Genomic DNA, 22,327 nt, shown 5'->3' on the forward strand with positions numbered 1-22,327 from the left:
TATATATTATATACAATATATATATTATATAAGAATATATATATTATATACACTATATATTATATAATAATATATATATAGTATATTATATAATCTCTAACGTTATTTGAGGTTAACTCTCACCTTTGTATTGCACATAAAACAATGTGTAGGTTGTCGAATGAAATCGGGAGTTTTAAGTGAAAGGACAGTTAGACAGCTGTGATTTATATTTTAATAGTTTGCTTGGACACTGTCATCAACCGATCACACAAATAAGATTTGAAATGTTTTTATTTTAATAGAATTTTAGGACAACCAAACATGTAAAATAAAATAAAATAAAAATAAAATAAAATAAAAATAAAATAAAGAAAAACCACAGGCAAAGCGAAATTTCATTCACTTGATTATTTTTTTTTTTTCTCTCCTTAAAAAAAATATCAGCCTTCCCCCTTCCCTTGTTCACAAAACCGTTTCAAAACCTGGACAAACAGAAATAACGTGTTCAATTCCGAGAAGGCTGGAAGGCCATTAACCATTGTTGGCAAATATAAATATAGTGGTTTGAACAGGGTCTCAAATAGTTCATGTGGAAAGAGTGTACGTACAGGTTTACACGGCGGTAGGACACTCGGCACTGCCTGTATCAATTATTTTATTGTTGTAGAAAACCAGGATTCCTCATTTTCTGATTCAAATCAATGCGTTCTCTGTGACATGGAAATATTTACATTCAGCCAGCTTTTAAAGAGTCTCTGGAGTTTGGCGTTTGTGTTGCCCTTCGGTCACGTTTGATTGTCTATTCGGGAGCATAGTTGTGAGTGTATGTGTAGTCCGAGTAGTTGCCCCCGTGCCCCGCCCCTGCCTGTCGGGTAACCCCAGGAGCAGGGTCCGCCTCCCCCCCCCCGGCCCCCCCGATCGTGTCTCGTCCTGGCCGAGGCCAAAGTCCTACCGGCGGGGCTCCTCTACCTCGATAGCTCCCTGAAAAACCAAGACCCATACCGCCCCGCATGGGCCCGTAATCCATCTGTCCGGGGAGGAGCCACCTATACCGCCGTAGCCATGCCACACATTGATGTGGAGTCATCTTAGGCCTGACTATTAGCCCCCTCTAGTGGCCACTGTGGGGATACCCACAGAAGCTCCGAGGTTGTTTAATGCAGTTCACCTGAGTCCTGCCACCCTGGTTACCTGGGTTGCAGCCTCCGAGGGTCTCCCCAGTGTTAGGAAGCCCGCTGGGTTCACCGGCCGGGCGACGATCGCACCCTGGCCGCTAGCAGTCCGACAAGTGCCGGCCCCCATAGGCCGTCCCCTGGGTCGCGTTAGTGTCCTGTTGTGTTGCGCGGGGGTCCCGCTAGCATTTTGAGGAACGCCAGCCATGTACGCCGGCTGGGCCGAGTCATTGTGGGTCCGTGTACGGGAGGGAAGGTGGCGAGCGGGGAGTTCCCGGCGGCCCCGGTTCCTCCGGTGTCCGAGCCGTACGTGTGGCCCAGCATCATGAGGTGAGGCGGAGGGGGAGGTTTGACCTCCATGGGGAGGGACGCCATGTTGGCGAGAGGTCCCGGCCCGGCCATGGCGACCGGGGGGCGGGATCGTAAGGGGGGCCGTGGCTGCTGGGCCTTGGGGGCGGTACTCCTGCTCCTTGGCGGCGCCGCAGGGCGACGCCGGATAGGCCGGGGAGGCCGCGTAGCTGGAGGAGCCCGTGTAGGACGACCACGAGGCGGAGGGACACAGGAAGCTCTGGTGGGGGTTCACGGGGAAACCGCCCGGCGACAAGCCGCCGATGTCCGAGGGGCCCATCCCCATCTGGTTGGTAGGCCTTGAACTGAGAGGATGGCCGTCTTGAGAGCGCTGTAGTCGGACAGCGTGGGCGTTTCTCTCCGGGGTCACCTGCTGGTCTGGGAGCGGCGGTCGGAACTCCTCCGTGTCCGGCGGAAGCGGAGGCTTCCCCTTCTCGGCAGCCGGGCCCTGCTCCGGGGGCTCCGACCCGGCGGTTGGCTCGCCGCCGCTATGCTCGTCGTCATCATTAGAGTCTAAAGACATGTCCTCCTCTTCCACACACTCGTCGATTCACTACTAGGAGAGGAGGAAAGGCGCAGAGAGAGAGAGAGAGAAGTGGAAATGAAGACATATCAAACAAATGTGTTAAAGACAACTTTAACGGCACCAAGAGTGTATTAAAAACAACAACACAGAACAAAGAAGGCATTTTGAAGAGCGGTGACACTGTAAAAACGATGTTTCCGGTGGCCACAGTCCTGCAGTTGACGCTACCCACCTGTAGAGGGCAGCGTCGGGAGCTCATTCTGATTGATGGAGCCAATCAGACTGTGGAAGCCACTCATGACTGTCGTCGATGCTCCCGATCACGATTCCATTTCTGGAGTACTGGAGGGAACATCTCAAATGGCCTCTCTGTGTGTGTAATATATAGATATAAAAGAAAAACCCGTCACATAACAGATAAGCCAAAAGATCGTTTCATATCACTTCAATAACGACTTTATGAGCTCTTTATATGTCAGACCAGACGCCATCGGGACTAAGAACTTGCGGAGCGTGATCAAAAATAGTTCACTGATTAAAAACACTATTTCACAAGTCTGGGGATTAAACAACGAAGGCCAATTTGCTTTTAGATGCTTTAGAAACAGGAAGTTTCTAAAGTTTATATTTTTGCAGCCGAATCAAAACCGTTTACAAGACATTCAACCTTCGTTTCTTTATTATGCTTTTTAAATTGACTTCTTTTCTTTACAGAGACAATAAAAAAGCAGTAAACCATGAATATATATAACATAATTACAATCCCTCCTCGTCATGGTGGAGGTCGGGTGGTGTTCATATCTCTCGTCTTATCAACGACGCGGCGCGAATGGCGTTTACCCGTGAGGAAGATGAGGTGCCCGCTGCTGCGTGTGCTGAGCTGGAGCTTGATCAGGCACTCCAGGTCGGGAGCCTGGCGCGACTGGTGTCGCACTCGTGGTACGGGAGGAACTCCACCAGGTGCTTCTTCTGGTAGGCCGTGAGGAGGTTCAGCAGCCCCATGGCGTTGGCGTTCAACCTGTCGGGGAGAGAGGGGGGGGGGGGGGGCAGCCCATGTTATGCATGTGCTCACTAGCTCAAAGTCCGGCCTCCAGTCGGCAAAGATAAGTATGATTTAATTTAGAGGGACGCTCCGACTCAAAGATACTGACCTCCCCAGTTCTTTAAGCTTCTTCTGGGACTTGCAGTGCACCTTCCACTGCCAGGGTCGCTCGGGGGGTGCTCTGCTCCTCCAGGAACTTCAGCAGCCCCTGCAAACGATCTGGACAAAACAACAAAAACACTCTCGAGGTCCCGTCCAATCGATACGTGAAATCCGTACACAGCAGAAAACTCACCCTGCGTGATGAGGTCGGGGTTGAGGACGAACTCGTCCGACACCATGAAGCCCCCGGACACAAAGAGCTCATTGTAGGTGTGGTTCTTGACGTCGTCCAGCGTGTCCACTCCGGCGAAGCTCACCGACGGCAACTTCTTCAGGGACACCAGAGCCGGGATCTGCGCGAGGGCGAGGAGGAGAAAGATAAGAGCTCGGTACGACAGTTCGGCAGCAGGATGCCGTTAGTTCCGTTGGATCCAGATCAGACGGGAGGCGCTCGTACCTTGTGCACGTGCGCGGCGATGTCCTCGTTCTGAATGATGATGAGCAGCTTATCTAAACTGCCGCTGTTCTCCAGAAACGTCTGCGGGCTGCACTCGCTGTTGCCGAGACTCTTCAAGTACTCCTTTGTGACACAGGGGGGGGGGGGGGGGGGAGTTGTTAAAAGAGACAGACAGATGAATGCGTCTCTTCTCTCTTACGCGTACGCGTGATTGACGGCTGCGGAGAGCTGAGCTGAGGAACACACGGTGACAAAGAGGAGCTGGTAGTCGGCAGCGGAGGCTCTTAAGAGATCTAAATTAAATCTACAGACGAGGAATATGACTACGTAAATAATTACAGCTGAGATTTATTTCTCATTTTGATTTGCCAAATGTCACATTTCCTTTAATGAACACATCTGAGATGTGAAAGTGAATAACGCCTTGAATTTTGTCCCGAAACGACGTGATCAAAATGATTCATACGATTTTGAATGACCCAGTTTAAAAAGTTGAACCTCATCGCCAACCAAAAACCGTCTCCCGGGTGAATTCACATGCAGTCGCTGCCCCTCCGCAGTGACCTCGCGCTCTACCTTGATCTCCTTGCAGACGGTGCTCTCCTCCGCCTCGTCCCCGGGAGTAGATGTAGAATTTGACGGTGTTCTTGGTGACGTCCTTGAAGATCTCCACCAGGCTGCTGAAGACCTCGGGCTTCAGCTGCCCGATGAGGCTGCCGGCCAGCAGGCCCGACCCGCTGATGGAGGCGGCCTGTTGGGACTTGGCGCCCGGAGATTCCGGCGCGACCCGAGTGGGGGAGTAGACGTCCCCCTCCGGCTCTGCCGCCGCCGCCGAGCCTTCCGCTTTAGACTTGGTGGACGCCGCCGGGCCTTTAACGGTGCCCATTTTACCACTGCGGGAGGAGGAGGAGGAGGAGGAGGCGGCGCTCTTTGACAGGGAGGGCTCCGCTTTGGGTTTGGGAGTCTGTACCGGGGTGTGGGGGCGGCGTTATGAGATTGGACGTCGTCACCGGGGGGCGGCGGGGAAGTGACCTCGGAGGGAGCGGCGGGCGGGGGCCGGGATCAACCGGTCCATCTTCTCGCACAGCGCCTTGACGTGGCCCAGGACGGGCACACCGGGGACACGAAGGGCACCACGTAGTCCGAGAAGCAGCTGTTGGGCAGCCAGCTGGTGGCGCGGGGGTCAACCGGGCGGACAGCCGCGAGGAGTAGCAGATGCGGTGAGTCTGCATGATGTTCTTAATGTCCGAAGTGAGGCTGTGAATCTCCTGGTTGAGTATGGTGTCCAGGCTGATGGAGGGCCGGAAGAGAACCTCCTCCGCGGCCGGTAACGCGGGCGCGGCAGCCTTTTCCGGTGCCGCGGCTGCGGGCGTCTTCGTCTTCGGCTCCGCGTTGCCGACCGCCACCGGCACGGCCTCGGGAAGAGGCTTGGGAAGAGGCTGCGCTTGTTCTGGGGGTAAAAAAGGAAGACGGGACACGCGTCACACTCAGGAAGCCTCGAGAACCCTGGAATACGCCGACGAGGGCGAGGTCCGTGTGTGCGGGCTGCTTTCTTTAGGTACCTGTAATGGCGGGGTTCACCCAGGTGGAGCTGTCTGAGGCGAGAGCTTGCTCTGCTGGGGAGCCCGAGCTGAGTGGACTACCGGGGCTACAGTCCATGTCCTCCTAAACACACACAAATATATACATTTTAGCGCTAAGGTTTTCTTTAGTACGGTGTGCGTTTCTCTCCTTCGGTGTACATCGTGGTTTTATTGCATTTTTCAGACGTATAAAAAAGGTAAATGTTTTTTTAACTCGACGTCTGCTTTCCTCCCACGTTCATTACATTCGACCCCTCCCGCCGGTTCACATCTCACCTCCGTGTAGTTGGTTTGAGTCGCGGGCTCATTCGGAGTCTTGACATCGGGCTCGGCGGGGAAGACGGGCGGCTCCCCGCTGCCGGCGCCCGCCGACGTGGAACCCTGAGCCACGGCTTTGTTGAGGGTCGCCAGGAGGATCTTGAGGAGGCGCTGGGTCTCGTTCACCGCGGGGGTGCCGGCGTTGCCGTGGGCCCTCAGGTCGGTGTCGTAGATGCCCATGCTCTCCATCACCGCCGTCAGGTTGTCGCCGTGTCCGGCATCGTCGCCGATCTCTTCTGCTTGAGCTGCTGGCAGGAGACGGTCCATTAGGAGGGATTAGGTATTTAGTCTGCAACAACATCCTCAATATACGGAGATTTAATAACTAAAAAGGGTTTGCTTTGTGAAGGAGGATGTGCGTTATTGCAAATTTGCCAACTTTTACAGGTTAAAATATTACTTACGGTTGAAAATACATCTCAGGTACTACGATTACTACGACTGCCGTGGGCAGCTGTTACACATACGTCTAAAAGTTTAACAACGTAAACAAGCGTAAAGTAATTCAATTTGCAAAGCAATACTCCGGCTGCATGTTAATATAATGCCAATCTGGCAGCAATGTTTTTTTTATATATCTGCAATGTAATTACTGGGAGCTAATCAGACAGTGTTGTGAAACTAATATTATATTAATTACTTCAGAGGAATTGACTTTCGAGGCAGTAGGTGGAGAGAAAAAAACAAAACGAACGCCGTTTTAACCGGCGCTGCGTCCGGGGGCCTCACCTCGACTGGACTCCCCGTTGCTGAGCGGATCCGCGCGCTGCCGCTTGTTCGCCGCCCCCCGGTCGTCCCCCTCGAACTTCCTTTCAGGCTGCTGACGTCCCACGCCCCGTCCTCCCCCCGCTCCTTCCCCGGCTCCTTCACGATGGCCTTCTTGTGAAGCTGGATGAGCTTGAGCAGCTGCTTCATCTTGTCTTTGTCGTACTCGTTCTGGGACAGTCGCAGCCTCTGGGTGGGGGGCTGAGCCGGGGGCTCCGTCGGGGTCTTTTGCTGCGCCTGGGCCCCGTTGGAATGGACCACGCCTTGCCTCCGTCGGCTGCTGTCCGAGGGCGGCTTCTCCTGTGCCGCCGCCGGCGGAGGCGGCCTCTCCTTGGGCGGCGGCCTCTCCGCGGGTCTCTCCGCCCGGTCCGAGCCCCGGTCCGAGCCGCCCCAGTCGGACACGGGGCTGTATTCCACTGGGGCCGGCGGCGCGGGTGTGGGAACGGGCGCCGGGTTCCTTATCCTGTCAATGACGTCCTTCGTCTTGCTCAGAGGTAAGACGTAGTTGCCGGCGTTGTGCACGTAGGAGCGCAACACGGCGTCCATGTTGCACTTGGGCCGGTGCACCAGCAGCGGGTTGGTCCTCTCGTCCACGTTGTGCTTGTAGTCGGGCAGGATGAACGGCCGCACCGTGCCCGAGTCCATGCGCGTCAGGTAGTCGGCGGCCTGGCGCTCCACCCCTAAACTCAGGTCCTTGCCCGGGTTGAGGCGCAACTTGAAGAGCGCGTAGTGCAGAGCCGGGACGGAGGGGTCGGCGGAGGACAGGGCGGCGGGCTGGGACTCCGGCGCCGGGGGCTCCGGCTCGAACAGCCTGGACGCTGCGATGGAGGACGACGCGTTAGTGACACGGGAAAAAAAAAAAAAAAGACGTCCGTATCCAGGGTCAGGAGGTAGAGATGTGACACACATTGCGGATGCTTTCAGAAAAACAAAACAAAAAAGAAAAAGGACGGACAGAACGAATAATACTCACAATACTTGACCACCATCCTCGACTCCTGAAAGATGAATAACGCCTGCAGGTTCTTCTCGACGCGCCCGCGCCGCTCTGGAAAAACAAAAAAAACGTTTATTTCATTTTTCTATTCAAACGTCACAACGGAGAGCTTCGAGGAGGGAGAGTGAAAAGCTCTTCGGGCACCTTTGGACTCGACCATCTGCGCCGAGGACAGCAGGAAGAGAAAGCCCCGGTCAAACAAGGACTTCACCAGCACCTGAGTGAGGAGACACTCGAGTCAGAAGAAACCAAAGTGCATCGTTATCCGATAATGCCGGCGCTCACCGTGCTTATTTATTCCCCGTGTGCATTTCAGGTGTTTTAAATATATATATTTTTTTTAAAGCAACGTGACAGCTTGTTCCCGACATTATCTCCTCGTTAATCGTGGAGGAGAAAGAGATTTAAGCGATGACTCACCATCCGGTCCCTCTCCAGCTTGTGGACCAGCGCCGCCAAGCTGCCGCTGGTCGGTTTGCCTTTTCCGTCCACGACCTCAAACAGGCTGCAGGACATCCCACATTTCATCACTGCGGTCCAAAAGAAAAAGCAACAACAGAGCCATCACTCGTCATATCAAAAAAAAAAAAAGTACACGTTTCTGATGGAGTGATGGCGGCGTGGACCGACCTTCCCGCGACGCGCTGTAGGTGTCCCACGAAAAGAGCACGGAGGGGATCTTTCTCTTCACCTGGTCCAGCTGCATGCCTCGACTCATCTCCAGCTTCTCGGGCCTTAAGGTGGGAGGAGATTCATCAGAGAGGAGGTCAATGCAGAATGTGTACACGCGTGTGCATATCGCTTCCTCTTTTCAGGCTGAGCGTGCACAGAATGATTGAAGGGAGACAGAAGGGAGACTCACAGCTTGAAGGGGAGGTAAGGGCGCGAGGAGGATCGTAAACCGATGGGGAAACAACTCCCGGCCCTTGTTCACGAGCGGACCGCTCCACACAGTGTAGCAGCTCTTCCCTTCGACGACAGCACGGGGGGGTCAAAGGTCAGGCACTTAAGAACTCACAGCTTCACAGATTTTTGTTTAAAAAGGCACATAAATGTATATATTTTTTTTATTATCTGATCTGGATCACTTGGAGTCAGCGGCGCGTTAAAAACCCGCGCTCGACACACAGAAGTTGTCCAATTAAACAATTAAATCTGAGATCAAACAAATTCTTCTCACCTCGACCTCCTTCGGAGGAAATTGTGTTAAACCTGTGTTAAAAAAAAAGCAGAGAGAGAGAGAAAGATAGTTTTAAAAACGCACTTCGTAACAAACCTCCACCGACCGTCTGAAGGTACTCGCCGAGCTCCCCGAAGGGAAACCGTACCTGTGTGACATCATCGGCGTGGCGGTGGCATCCTTGCCTTTGTACTTGAAGGAAACCACCGCGTAGGGGCACACGTGCCGCGGCCGAGCTTTGATCTCGTCGAACGCAAACTCGAAAAAATATTGCTTGAATGAAAGAAGAAGAAAACAAAACAAGAAAGACACATTAAATGTAATAAAAGAAGAGTCATTACTATAAAAACAAACGCACAAAAAGAAGCCCGTGTTTTACCTGCGTGAGCTCAAAGGCCCGGTAAGACAGCAGAGACGTGACCCGATTGGCGCTTTTGGACAAGTGGCAGTCGAACTTGGGAGTCGGCTCCATGGCGTTCTTCGGCATGTTCTCGTAGATGTGCTTTATTCGACCCTGAGAGACCGAAAGACACACACACACACACAAGCTTAAGTTCCCTCAAAAGATGGATTACAAATACTAATCTAAAAATAATAATTATAATAAGAGCGGCGGGCCCATACCCTCATGACTTTAAAAATGATCATGTCTCCGGACGAGCCCACTTCAAAGGGATTGATTTGTAACAGATCCGAATATTTGGAGACGAAAACACCTGCGATGACAAAAAGAAAAGAGAAGAAAAAGCATCACAATCACTCAGCGACCCAAAAGAAACCGGACGTTTTTGTTGCTTTTGTCGCTCGTGGCCTGAGAATTATGTCGACTATACGTCGACGAAGAAAAGAAAAAACACGAAGCTTTCATTCCAACATTGAAGTGATGCACCGCTGCATATAATCAGAGCCCAGCTGTGTGTGTGTGTGTGTGTGTGTGTGTGTGTGACATCAGTTAATCAGGTCAAAATGCTAATCAAACGAAAAAAGAAATCCATCAAGAACTTTAACCGGGTGGCAACTAACTCTTAAAACAATATCACGTGTGGGTGGGGGGGGGGGGGGGGGGGGGGAGTGATCCGCCCGTCATCCCAACGCGGTCTACTTTCTCAGCGACCAATCACCCACTGATGGGTTCCCCAGCGTGGTAATCCTGGAGTGTCCGACCGACAGACCCTTCTCACAGATCCACTGGAGCTACGCCACAAGGAGGGAACGCACAACGCTCAGAATCGGGCAACGAAAAAAGAGAGAACAGGGGGGGGGGGGGGGGCGGCGATCAATACCTTGGATTTGTCTGGATAGAGGAAGCAGTACGACTCCGCCAGCTCCTGCTCCGTCCGCCCTTCCTGCTTCATCTCGCGCCGCTTCTCGATGAACTGAGGGAACAGACAGCCGATAAAGTACTCACAAACTTTGTACTTGTACACACACACATATATATTTATAAACACATATATTTATATATATATATATATACACATGTATGTGTGTCGAGAGCACCGGTGGCCGACCTCCTTCTCCAGCAGCTCGTTGTGGATGAGCCGGGCCTTGCAGTAGGAGAAGGTTCCCCGGGACGAGGAGTCGAGGTAGAAGGACGAGGCGATCTTCACGAGGTCCTCGAACTCCCGGCTGTCGGGCGGCAGGAACTGGTACAAGCCTGCGCACGAGAAGAAGAAGGAGGAGGAGAGAGACGCGGTGGGTCAGCGGGACGGCATCGAGCAACATCCTCCTCCTCTCATTCATAGGGTAATGTGTGAAAAGGCGTTTATTTTAGTTACGACGAGAAGAGGATGCAAACGACCTGCGGCGAGATATAGATAGAGATATATATATATATATACAGCATTAGGAGCAGCAGAAGTGTGTGTGTGTGTGTGTGTGTGTGTGTGTGTGTGTGTGTGTGTGTGTGTGGTACAGCTCAGAGGGGTCCTGTGAAGAGAAAGAGTTGGAACGCCGATCGCCATCAGTAACTGGGGGATCCCTCGCCAGTAAAAACCCACTCATGTGACGCACGAGCGGTCGAGTTTCCCACTTGGGCGATAAGACATTGAATGAAACTCAACTTTGCATATATACATGATGTATATATATATATATATATGTGTGTGTGTGTGGGGGGGGGGGGGGGGGGGGGGGGGGGGTGGTGTGTATTGTAGGAGTGTTTTGGGGTGTAAGAAGGCTGCTACAGAGACATCCAGCCCCTAGCAGCAACAACAACAACATTAAAATAAATAATAATAAAGAGTAAAAGGTGGTATTGTTGTGTGTGTGTGTGGGTGGGGGGGGCATTCATATCAGGACAGGTGGAGGTGGGTCGTTTCACGCCCTTCACTGAGGTCAGTTAGACGCCGCCGCGCACGAGCTTGGAAGACTCAACGGTACCGTAAAAAAATAAATAAAAAGGTGAGGGGGCCAAAACAAAAAGATGGTCTTTTGTCTGTTTTTTTTTTACGGACAGTGAACGTCCGTTAGCTGCTGCCGTCTCTGTCACTTTGGGACACGCTGCGTCTGCTTAACGCCACACCACCACCACCCCCTACTCCCCTCCTCCTCCTCCTCCGCCACCTCCACACCGTGTTTAAATAGTACCACCATTGCATTAATCTAAACCGTGACAACACATTGTTTTTGTTATAAACTCGGTAAACTAGAGCCGCAGCAGCCAGCTGGCTATCGGGGGTTGTCGGTAGCGGCGCGAGCGACATGCACACACACACACACACACACACACACACACACACACACACATACATACACAAAAAGCTGAATTATGGAACAAGAAGACCGGCTGTTTGTACAAAAAAAATAGCAGCACCACCTTTTATCTTCCTCGGAATTTGAAAATTCCTCCGCGGCTGCTCGTCGCCGGGTCTCCGGTCCGGCGGGCCGGAGCTCCGGCCGTCCGCCGCCGCGCTCCTCCGCCGTTCGGGGGCTTCTTGCTCGTGGCTCGCTCCGCCGTCTCCACATCCAGGCTGATCGCCCTTTTGGTTGACTGTGGCCGAGGTGGCGGCTGAGTTCTTCGGGTGCTCGCCGCCCTCCTCCGGCCGCAGATCGTCGGCCTCGGTGCACTCGGCGTCCCTTCGCCCAGCCGCGCTGGGGTTCAGGGCCATTTTTTTACGCGGAGGGAGGTGGCGGCGGAGGGAGGGAGGGAGGGAGAGGGGGGGGGGGGGAGAGCACACCGTGCACGGGGATAACCGGGGGGGCAGTGGAGCTCTGTAAAAAAAGATTACGGCGACGCTTCGCTCACGCACACACACGCATAGCACCCTCTCCTCACCCTGCCTCCGCCATTGTGAAAATGACGTACGCGTTCTTCTCCACCACTGCAAAACGCTGCCGTCACTGTGTTTACATACGAGAGCATCCGCGCCGCCCAGCGGCGGAGGGATATACTGCCCGGTGGATGATGCAGCCGAATATGTTAAACTGTGGACGTCCTTACTGTACATTATTATATTTTTTTATATCTTATTTATTTGTATATTACAAGGGTGTATATATATATATATATATATATATATATATATATATGTGTCACTGTTGTCTATATATACTGTGTGTATAAATATATATATATATATAAATATTGTGTGAGTGATTTGTTCAGGTTTTACAGTAATACATATGTATATTTATGTGTGTGTATTAATAAATTATTTATCTATATATTTCGTACACTTATATATGTATATGTGTGTGTATATATAGTGTGTATATGTATATATATATATATACACATATATATGCATATACACACTATACATACACACGCATATACATATATAAGTGTACAAAATATATAGATAAATAATTTATTAATACACACATATATTATATATAATATATAATATATAAATAAATTATATAATATAATATATATATATATAATATATATATTTATTTATTACTGTATTATTTACTGTATTTTGTACACTTATATATGTATAGGTGTGTGTATGTATAGTGTGTGTATATGTATATATATACACATATATATATACATATACACACACTATACATACACACATATTTATATACACACGCATATGTGTACAAAATATATAGATAAATAATTTATTAATACACACACACATATATTATATATATAATATATGAATATAAATAAATATATATAATATATTATATATCTATATAATATAATATATTTATTTATTACTATAAAACCTGAACAAATCACTCTTGCAATACTTCATTTTACCTCCAGGGGGTGACAAAGAAACATGTATTCCTCCACTCCATCTTAGAAGAAAGACTAAAAGAATCGTGCCATTGTAAATGTTTTTAATTACGTTTTAATTGCGTACTGGATTTATGCTTTTATGACACCTCTCCTTTCAACTTCCTGTCTTCACATTATAAAAGGACTCTTGCTACAATAAGATTCTATTATGATACTTATACTACTATAATAATAATAATAATAATAATAATACAATATTTGTTTTGTTATCACTTTTCTTTATGACCCATCGCTCAAACAAAGAGTGAATATTTATGCAAAACTTGGCACTGTAGTTTAAAAAAAGAAAGTACTCATACATACTTACAACTTTGTAGCCTACAAATAATATTGCACGGCATTAAGTAGCCAACAGACAACATGTTGTTGCTGTTTTTGTTTTGTTCTGTTTGTCATGAGTTTGTGTTAAAATTGGACTAACAACTGAATTGTGTGGCGCATCCCTGTGTTCCATAATGACAAATAATTGATCCTTGAAACCTTGAATCCTAATGAATACCGACTGTCTTTGTGCCACATTTTGGTATCCGTGACAACTGCACATGCGTCGTCAGCGCGGGCTAACGACGCTGCCCCTGCTGTAGACGTCAAACTCCTTGTAGCGCAGGTAATCCTTCAGCCGCTGAGGAAGTGGAAGGTAGTTGATGAAAACCGGACCCCTCAAGCGCAGGCGACTGAGATGCTCCCGGATCCGCAGCCGACACAGGTGCTTCAGGCCCCGTGTGTTTCCTGAGTGTAAATAAAGTCAGTGGCAACATGTTCATTTAAATAAACAACTGGTACTATCTATCGCCGAAGGAGGTAACACAATGGGCACTGAGCCCACTGATGATTGGTGTACGTGCAGCATTAAAGCATGGTGGAATTAGCAAGCTAGCTAACTAGCAGAGAGTTGGCTAGCTAACTAGCAGACAGCTGGCTAGCGCTGCTTCACAGAAGGACAAGCTTGCTAACAATCTCAAAAGACTCAAATGACCATGGAAAACAGTTAAATGTCCGTTCTACTCTATTATTATTATACACAAAGTCGTTAAACACTTTTTTTGGGGGGGCCGTCAGGTAGAAAATAACCAAAGCTGGATCAGTTCTCACTTTGAAGGTGACAGATCTCCGGCCACTGTTTCTGCTCCTCCAAGGTGTCCTTGAGCTTGGTGCAGAAGGCCACGTGGTCGGTGTAGTCCAGCATGATGCGCACCACCTGAGCCGATAAGTGCTTCAGCCAGGACACCGTTATCACCTCGCAGAACTAGAAGGAGACGGACAAAAAAAAGCACGTGGCGGCCAAAGCGAAAAAACCTTTGAGTTCATTCGTATTTTAATTCTCGGCTCACCACCATGTCCTTGGTGACCGAGGTCGTCCAGGGGGCGTAGTCGTGTGAGCCGTCGCCGTACGGACATTCGAAGCAACGCTTGACGTCGTAGCCGTGGTTCAGGATCATCCTCAGCATGACCTCGTCGTTCAGGGCGTGCTGCAGCGCCGAGGGGAAGTGGGTGGTGTTGACGCGCGAGTAGTAGTTCACGTTGGCCCCGAACTTCAGCAGATTGTTGATCAGTTCGTAGTTGCCCTGTCTGAGAGCCACCTGCAGGCAGTTGACGGGGTCCTGGTTCACCATCGCCCCGGCCTCCAGCAGCAAGCGGGCGCACTGCAGGTCGTTGTTGGACACGGCGAAGAAGAGGGCCGACCGGCGCTCGTCGGCGTAGTCGCGGCGCACCCTCGGGTGCAGCATGAAGTTGGGGTCGTAGCCGGCTTTGAGGAGCGCTTCCACGCAGTGGGCGTGTCCCCCCGCGGCGGCGGAGTGGAGAGGACTCATCCCGCTTTGCTTCACGGCGTCCAGCTCGGTGACCGGGATGAGGTGCTCCAGGGCCCTGCCGGAGAACACGACAGGTGTGGGTCAGACTCTGTTTGGGAAGGTGGGAGAGAGCGAGATGTTGTGATGTAGATATATATATATATATATATATATATATATATATATATATATATATATATCTACACATCACAACATCTCGCTCTCTCCCACCTTCCCAAACAGAGTCTGACCCACCCTGTCGTGTTCTCCGGCAGGGCCCTGGAGCACCTCATCCCGGTCACCGAGCTGGACGCCGTGAAGCAAAGCGGGATGAGTCCTCTCCACTCCGCCGCCGCGGGGGACACGCCCACTGCGTGGAAGCGCTCCTCAAAGCCGGCTACGACCCCAACTTCATGCTGCACCCGAGGGTGCGCCGCGACTACGCCGACGAGCGCCGGTCGGCCCTCTTCTTCGCCGTGTCCAACAACGACCTGCAGTGCGCCCGCTTGCTGCTGGAGGCCGGGGCGATGGTGAACCAGGACCCCGTCAACTGCCTGCAGGTGGCTCTCAGACAGGGCAACTACGAACTGATCAACAATCTGCTGAAGTTCGGGGCCAACGTGAACTACTACTCGCGCGTCAACACCACCCACTTCCCCTCGGCGTGCAGCACGCCCTGAACGACGAGGTCATGCTGAGGATGATCCTGAACCACGGCTACGACGTCAAGCGTTGCTTCGAATGTCCGTACGGCGACGGCTCACACGACTACGCCCCCTGGACGACCTCGGTCACCAAGGACATGGTGGTGAGCCGAGAATTAAAATACGAATGAACTCAAAGGTTTTTTCGCTTTGGCCGCCACGTGCTTTTTTTTGTCCGTCTCCTTCTAGTTCTGCGAGGTGATAACGGTGTCCTGGCTGAAGCACTTATCGGCTCAGGTGGTGCGCATCATGCTGGACTACACCGACCACGTGGCCTTCTGCACCAAGCTCAAGGACACCTTGGAGGAGCAGAAACAGTGGCCGGAGATCTGTCACCTTCAAAGTGAGAACTGATCCAGCTTTGGTTATTTTCTACCTGACGGCCCCCCCAAAAAAAGTGTTTAACGACTTTGTGTATATAAGTAATAGAGTAGAACGGACATTTAACTGTTTTCCATGGTCATTTGAGTCTTTTGAGATTGTTAGCAAGCTTGTCCTTCTGTGAAGCAGCGCTAGCCAGCTGTCTGCTAGTTAGCTAGCCAACTCTCTGCTAGTTAGCTAGCTTGCTAATTCCACCATGCTTTAATGCTGCACGTACACCAATCATCAGTGGGCTCAGTGCCCATTGTGTTACCTCCTTCGGCGATAGATAGTACCAGTTGTTTATTTAAATGAACATGTTGCCACTGACTTTATTTACACTCAGGAAACACACGGGCCTGAAGCACCTGTGTCGGCTGCGGATCCGGGAGCATCTCAGTCGCCTGCGCTTGAGGGGTCCGGTTTTCATCAACTACCTTCCACTTCCTCAGCGGCTGAAGGATTACCTGCGCTACAAGGAGTTTGACGTCTACAGCAGGGGCAGCGTCGTTAGCCCGCGCTGACGACGCATGTGCAGTTGTCACGGATACCAAAATGTGGCACAAAGACAGTCGGTATTCATTAGGATTCAAGGTTTCAAGGATCAATTATTTGTCATTATGGAACACAGGGATGCGCCACACAATTCAGTTGTTAGTCCAATTTTAACACAAACTCATGACAAACAGAACAAAACAAAAACAGCAACAACATGTTGTCTGTTGGCTACTTAATGCCGTGCAATATTATTTGTAGGCTACAAAGTTGTAAGTATGTATGAGTACTTTCTTTTTTTAAACTACAGTGCCAAGTTTTGCATAAATATTCACTCTTTGTTTGAGCGATGGGTCATAAAGAAAGTGATAACAAAACAAATATTGTATTATTATTATTATATTATTATTATAGTAGTATAAGTATCATAATAGAATCTTATTGTAGCAAGAGTCCTTTTATAATGTGAAGACAGGAAGTTGAAAGGAGAGGTGTCATAAAAGCATAAATCCAGTACGCAATTAAAACGTAATTAAAAACATTTACAATGGCACGATTCTTTAGTCTTTCTTCTAAGATGGAGTGGAGGAATACATGTTCTTTGTCACCCCCTGGAGGTAAAATGAAGTATTGCAAGAGTGATTTGTTCAGGTTTTATAGTAATAAATAAATATATTATATTATATAGATATATAATATATTATATATATTTATTTATATTCATATATTATATATATAATATATGTGTGTGTGTATTAATAAATTATTTATCTATATATTTTGTACACATATGCGTGTGTATATAAATATGTGTGTATGTATAGTGTGTGTATATGTATATATATATGTGTATATTATACATATCACACACTATACATACACACACCTATACATATATAAGTGTACAAAATACAGTAAATAATACAGTAATAAATAATATATATATATTATATATATATATTATATTATATATATTTTTTTATATATATATATTATATATAATATATGTGTGTATTAATAAATTATTTATCTATATATTTTGTACACTTATATGTATATGCGTGTGTATGTATAGTGTGTATATGCATATATATGTGTATATATATATAATATACATATACACACTATATATACACACATATTTATATACACACCTATACATATATAAGTGTACGAAATATATAGATAAATAATTTATTAATACACACACATAAATATACATATGTATTACTGTAAAACCTGAACAAATCACTCACACAATATTTATATATATATATATATTTATACACACAGTATATATAGACAACAGTGACACATATATATATATATATATATATATATATATATATATATACACCCTTGTAATATACAAATAAATAAGATATAAAAAAATAATAATGTACAGTAAGGACGTCCACAGTTTAACTATTCGGCTGCATCATCCACCGGGCAGTATATCCCTCCGCCGCTGGGCGGCGCGGATGCTCTCGTATGTAAACACAGTGACGGCAGCGTTTTGCAGTGGTGGAGAAGAACGCGTACGTCATTTTCACAATGGCGGAGGCAGGGTGAGGAGAGGGTGCTATGCGTGTGTGTGCGTGAGCGAAGCGTCGCCGTAATCTTTTTTTACAGAGCTCCCCTGCCCCCCCGGTTATCCCCGTGCACGGTGTGCTCTCCCCCCCCCCCCCTCTCCCTCCCTCCCTCCCTCCGCCGCCACCTCCCTCCGCGTAAAAAAATGGCCCTGAACCCCAGCGCGGCTGGGCGAAGGGACGCCGAGTGCACCGAGGCCGACGATCTGCGGCCGGAGGAGGGCGGCGAGCACCCGAAGAACTCAGCCGCCACCTCGGCCACAGTCAACCAAAATGGCGATCAGCCTGGATGTAGACGGCGGAGCGAGCCACGAGCAAGAAGCCCCCGAACGGCGGAGGAGCGCGGCGGCGGACGGCCGGAGCTCCGGCCCGCCGGACCGGAGACCCGGCGACGAGCAGCCGCGGAGGAATTTTCAAATTCCGAGGAAGATAAAAGGTGGTGCTGCTATTTTTTTTGTACAAACAGCCGGTCTTCTTGTTCCATAATTCAGCTTTTGTATGTATGTGTTGTGTGTGTGTGGTGTGTGTGTGTGTGGTGTGTGGCGTGCATGTCGCTCGCGCCGCTACCGTCAACCCCCGTTAGCCAGCTGGCTGCTGCGGCTCTAGTTTACCGAGTTTATAACAAAAACAATGTGTTGTCACGGTTTAGATTAATGCAATGGTGGTACTATTTAAACACGGTGTGGAGGTGGCGGAGGAGGAGGAGGAGGGGGAGTAGGGGGTGGTGGTGGTGTGGCGTTAAGCAGACGCAGCGTGTCCCAAAGTGACAGAGACGGCAGCAGCTAACGGACGTTCACTGTCCGTAAAAAAAAAACAGACAAAAGACCATCTTTTTGTTTTGGCCCCCTCACCTTTTTATTTATTTTTTTACGGTACCGTTGAGTCTTCCAAGCTCGTGCGCGGCGGCGTCTAACTGACCTCAGTGAAGGGCGTGAAACGACCCACCTCCACCTGTCCTGATATGAATGCCCCCCCCACCCACACACACACACAACAATACCACCTTTTACTCTTTATTATTATTTATTTTAATGTGTTGTTGTTGCTGCTAGGGGCTGGATGTCTCTGTAGCAGCCTTCTTACACCCCAAAACACCCCTACAATACACCAACCCCCCCCCCCCCCCCCACACACACACATATATATATATATATATATATATATATACATCATGTATATATGCAAAGTTGAGTTTCATTCAATGTCTTATCGCCCAAGTGGGAAACTCGACCGCTCGTGCGTCACATGAGTGGGTTTTTACTGGCGAGGGATCCCCCAGTTACTGATGGCGATCGGCGTTCCAACTCTTTCTCTTCACAGGACCCCTCTGAGCTGTACCACACACACACACACACACACACACACACACACACACACACACACACACACTTCTGCTGCTCCTAATGCTGTATATATATATATATATCTCTATCTATATCTCGCCGCAGGTCGTTTGCATCCTCTTCTCGTCGTAACTAAAATAAACGCCTTTTCACACATTACCCTATGAATGAGAGGAGGAGGATGTTGCTCGATGCCGTCCCGCTGACCCACGGCGTCTCTCTCCTCCTCCTTCTTCTTCTCGTGCGCAGGCTTGTACCAGTTCCTGCCGCCCGACAGCCGGGAGTTCGAGGACCTCGTGAAGATCGCCTCGTCCTTCTACCTCGACTCCTCGTCCCGGGGAACCTTCTCCTACTGCAAGGCCCGGCTCATCCACAACGAGCTGCTGGAGAAGGAGGTCGGCCACCGGTGCTCTCGACACACATACATGTGTATATATATATATATATATAAATATATGTGTTTAAAATATATATGTGTGTGTGTACAAGTACAAAGTTTGTGAGTACTTTATCGGCTGTCTGTTCCCTCAGTTCATCGAGAAGCGGCGCGAGATGAAGCAGGAAGGGCGGACGGAGCAGGAGCTGGCGGAGTCGTACTGCTTCCTCTATCCAGACAAATCCAAGGTATTGATCGCCCCCCCCCCACCAGTCTCCCCCCCCCCCCCTGTTCTCTCTTTTTTCGTTGCCCGATTCTGAGCGTTGTGCGTTCCCTCCTTGTGGCGTAGCTCCAGTGGATCTGTGAGAAGGGTCTGTCGGTCGGACACTCCAGGATTACCACGCTGGGGAACCCATCAGTGGGTGAGTTGGTCGCTGAGACAGTAGACCGCGTTGGGATGACGGGCGGATCACTCCCCCCCCCCCCCCCCCCCACCCACACGTGATATTGTTTTAAGAGTTAGTTGCCACCCGGTTAAAGTTCTTGATGGATTTCTTTTTTCGTTTGATTAGCATTTTGACCTGATTAACTGATGTCACACACACACACACACACACACACACACACACAGCTGGGCTCTGATTATATGCAGCGGTGCATCACTTCAATGTTGGAATGAAAGCTTCGTGTTTTTTCTTTTCTTCGTCGACGTATAGTCGACATAATTCTCAGGCCACGAGCGACAAAAGCAACAAAAACGTCCGGTTTCTTTTGGGTCGCTGAGTGATTGTGATGCTTTTTCTTCTCTTTTCTTTTTGTCATCGCAGGTGTTTTCGTCTCCAAATATTCGGATCTGTTACAAATCAATCCCTTTGAAGTGGGCTCGTCCGGAGACATGATCATTTTTAAAGTCATGAGGGTATGGGCCCGCCGCTCTTATTATAATTATTATTTTTAGATTAGTATTTGTAATCCATCTTTTGAGGGAACTTAAGCTCGTGTGTGTGTGTGTCTTTCGGTCTCTCAGGGTCGAATAAAGCACATCTACGAGAACATGCCGAAGAACGCCATGGAGCCGACTCCCAAGTTCGACTGCCACTTGTCCAAAAGCGCCAATCGGGTCACGTCTCTGCTGTCTTACCGGGCCTTTGAGCTCACGCAGGTAAAACACGGGCTTCTTTTTGTGCGTTTGTTTTTATAGTAATGACTCTTCTTTTATTACATTTAATGTGTCTTTCTTGTTTTGTTTTTTTTCTTCTTCTTCTTCATTTCAAGCAATATTTTTTCGAGTTTGCGTTCGACGAGATCAAAGCTCGGCCGCGGCACGTGTGCCCCTACGCGGTGGTTTCCTTCAAGTACAAAGGCAAGGATGCCACCGCCACGCCGATGATGTCACACAGGTACGGTTTCCCTTCGGGGAGCTCGGCGAGTACCTTCAGACGGTCGGTGGAGGTTTGTTACGAAGTGCGTTTTTAAAACTATCTTTCTCTCTCTCTCTGCTTTTTTTTTAACACAGGTTTAACACAATTTCCTCCGAAGGAGGTCGAGGTGAGAAGAATTTGTTTGATCTCAGATTTAATTGTTTAATTGGACAACTTCTGTGTGTCGAGCGCGGGTTTTTAACGCGCCGCTGACTCCAAGTGATCCAGATCAGATAATAAAAAAAATATATACATTTATGTGCCTTTTTAAACAAAAATCTGTGAAGCTGTGAGTTCTTAAGTGCCTGACCTTTGACCCCCCCGTGCTGTCGTCGAAGGGAAGAGCTGCTACACTGTGTGGAGCGGTCCGCTCGTGAACAAGGGCCGGGAGTTGTTCCCCATCGGTTTACGATCCTCCTCGCGCCCTTACCTCCCCTTCAAGCTGTGAGTCTCCCTTCTGTCTCCCTTCAATCATTCTGTGCACGCTCAGCCTGAAAAGAGGAAGCGATATGCACACGCGTGTACACATTCTGCATTGACCTCCTCTCTGATGAATCTCCTCCCACCTTAAGGCCCGAGAAGCTGGAGATGAGTCGAGGCATGCAGCTGGACCAGGTGAAGAGAAAGATCCCCTCCGTGCTCTTTTCGTGGGACACCTACAGCGCGTCGCGGGAAGGTCGGTCCACGCCGCCATCACTCCATCAGAAACGTGTACTTTTTTTTTTTTTGATATGACGAGTGATGGCTCTGTTGTTGCTTTTTCTTTTGGTCCGCAGTGATGAAATGTGGGATGTCCTGCAGCCTGTTTGAGGTCGTGGACGGAAAAGGCAAACCGACCAGCGGCAGCTTGGCGGCGCTGGTCCACAAGCTGGAGAGGGACCGGATGGTGAGTCATCGCTTAAATCTCTTTCTCCTCCACGATTAACGAGGAGATAATGTCGGGAACAAGCTGTCACGTTGCTTTAAAAAAAAATATATATATTTAAAACACCTGAAATGCACACGGGGAATAAATAAGCACGGTGAGCGCCGGCATTATCGGATAACGATGCACTTTGGTTTCTTCTGACTCGAGTGTCTCCTCACTCAGGTGCTGGTGAAGTCCTTGTTTGACCGGGCTTTCTCTTCCTGCTGTCCTCGGCGCAGATGGTCGAGTCCAAAGGTGCCCGAAGAGCTTTTCACTCTCCCTCCTCGAAGCTCTCCGTTGTGACGTTTGAATAGAAAAATGAAATAAACGTTTTTTTGTTTTTTTCCAGAGCGGCGCGGGCGCGTCGAGAAGAACCTGCAGGCGTTATTCATCTTTCAGGAGTCGAGGATGGTGGTCAAGTATTGTGAGTATTATTCGTTCTGTCCGTCCTTTTTCTTTTTTGTTTTGTTTTTCTGAAAGCATCCGCAATGTGTGTCACATCTCTACCTCCTGACCCTGGATACGGACGTCTTTTTTTTTTTTTTTCCCGTGTCACTAACGCGTCGTCCTCCATCGCAGCGTCCAGGCTGTTCGAGCCGGAGCCCCCGG

At 49.2% G+C, this 22,327-nt stretch overlaps 2 protein-coding genes and 1 long non-coding RNA gene across 3 annotated transcripts; 1 reads left to right on the forward strand and 2 right to left on the reverse strand.

Moving 5' to 3' along the window:
• Nucleotides 1-781: 781 nt before the first annotated feature.
• On the reverse strand, nucleotides 782-11,582 carry tasorb (transcription activation suppressor b). Its single transcript, XM_034537612.1, is given in 46 exon segments — nucleotides 782-823; nucleotides 825-907; nucleotides 910-1,086; nucleotides 1,089-1,140; nucleotides 1,142-1,224; nucleotides 1,227-1,389; nucleotides 1,391-1,408; nucleotides 1,410-1,569; nucleotides 1,571-1,803; nucleotides 1,806-1,856; nucleotides 1,858-2,049; nucleotides 2,051-2,058; nucleotides 2,261-2,330; nucleotides 2,332-2,376; nucleotides 2,378-2,397; nucleotides 2,869-2,955; nucleotides 2,958-3,046; nucleotides 3,180-3,244; nucleotides 3,246-3,289; nucleotides 3,366-3,525; nucleotides 3,630-3,752; nucleotides 4,206-4,247; nucleotides 4,249-4,605; nucleotides 4,607-4,645; nucleotides 4,647-4,679; nucleotides 4,681-4,743; nucleotides 4,746-4,805; nucleotides 4,808-5,079; nucleotides 5,192-5,294; nucleotides 5,489-5,778; nucleotides 6,260-6,343; nucleotides 6,346-7,113; nucleotides 7,269-7,343; nucleotides 7,437-7,509; nucleotides 7,713-7,822; nucleotides 7,923-8,026; nucleotides 8,155-8,204; nucleotides 8,206-8,261; nucleotides 8,473-8,504; nucleotides 8,621-8,745; nucleotides 8,852-8,986; nucleotides 9,097-9,188; nucleotides 9,594-9,666; nucleotides 9,756-9,848; nucleotides 9,984-10,129; nucleotides 11,291-11,582. Coding segments are annotated over 46 exon segments (5,532 nt in total).
• Nucleotides 11,583-13,283: 1,701 nt separating this feature from the next.
• Nucleotides 13,284-14,544, reverse strand: LOC117734055 (dynein heavy chain 12, axonemal-like). The gene is made up of 3 exons (XM_034538120.1): nucleotides 14,065-14,544; nucleotides 13,826-13,979; nucleotides 13,284-13,462 (listed from the first exon to the last, which is right to left on the reverse strand). The coding sequence occupies exons 1-3, from the start codon at nucleotides 14,542-14,544 to the stop codon at nucleotides 13,284-13,286; spliced, it is 813 nt and encodes a 270-aa protein (XP_034394011.1).
• A 7,382-nt stretch (nucleotides 14,545-21,926) lies between these two features.
• Nucleotides 21,927-22,327, forward strand: LOC117733652. Its single transcript, XR_004609760.1, has 3 exons — nucleotides 21,927-21,973; nucleotides 22,068-22,142; nucleotides 22,298-22,327. It is a non-coding gene; the product is annotated as an uncharacterized LOC117733652 (long non-coding RNA).

Source organism: Cyclopterus lumpus, chromosome 7 (assembly GCF_009769545.1).
Source record: "Cyclopterus lumpus isolate fCycLum1 chromosome 7, fCycLum1.pri, whole genome shotgun sequence".
Classification (NCBI taxonomy): domain Eukaryota; kingdom Metazoa; phylum Chordata; class Actinopteri; order Perciformes; family Cyclopteridae; genus Cyclopterus; species Cyclopterus lumpus.

Excerpts from the sequence above, each read along its gene's own strand:
- LOC117734055 (XM_034538120.1), bottom strand. The coding sequence starts at position 14,544 with ATGAGTCCTCTCCACTCCGCCGCCGCGGGGGGACACGCCCACTGCGTG. Across the intron at positions 13,980-14,064 it reads CGGTCACCAAGGACATGGTG|TTCTGCGAGGTGATAACGGT; the intron begins GTGAGCCGAGAA and ends GTCTCCTTCTAG. Across the intron at positions 13,463-13,825 it reads GGAGATCTGTCACCTTCAAA|GAAACACACGGGGCCTGAAG; the intron begins GTGAGAACTGAT and ends ATTTACACTCAG.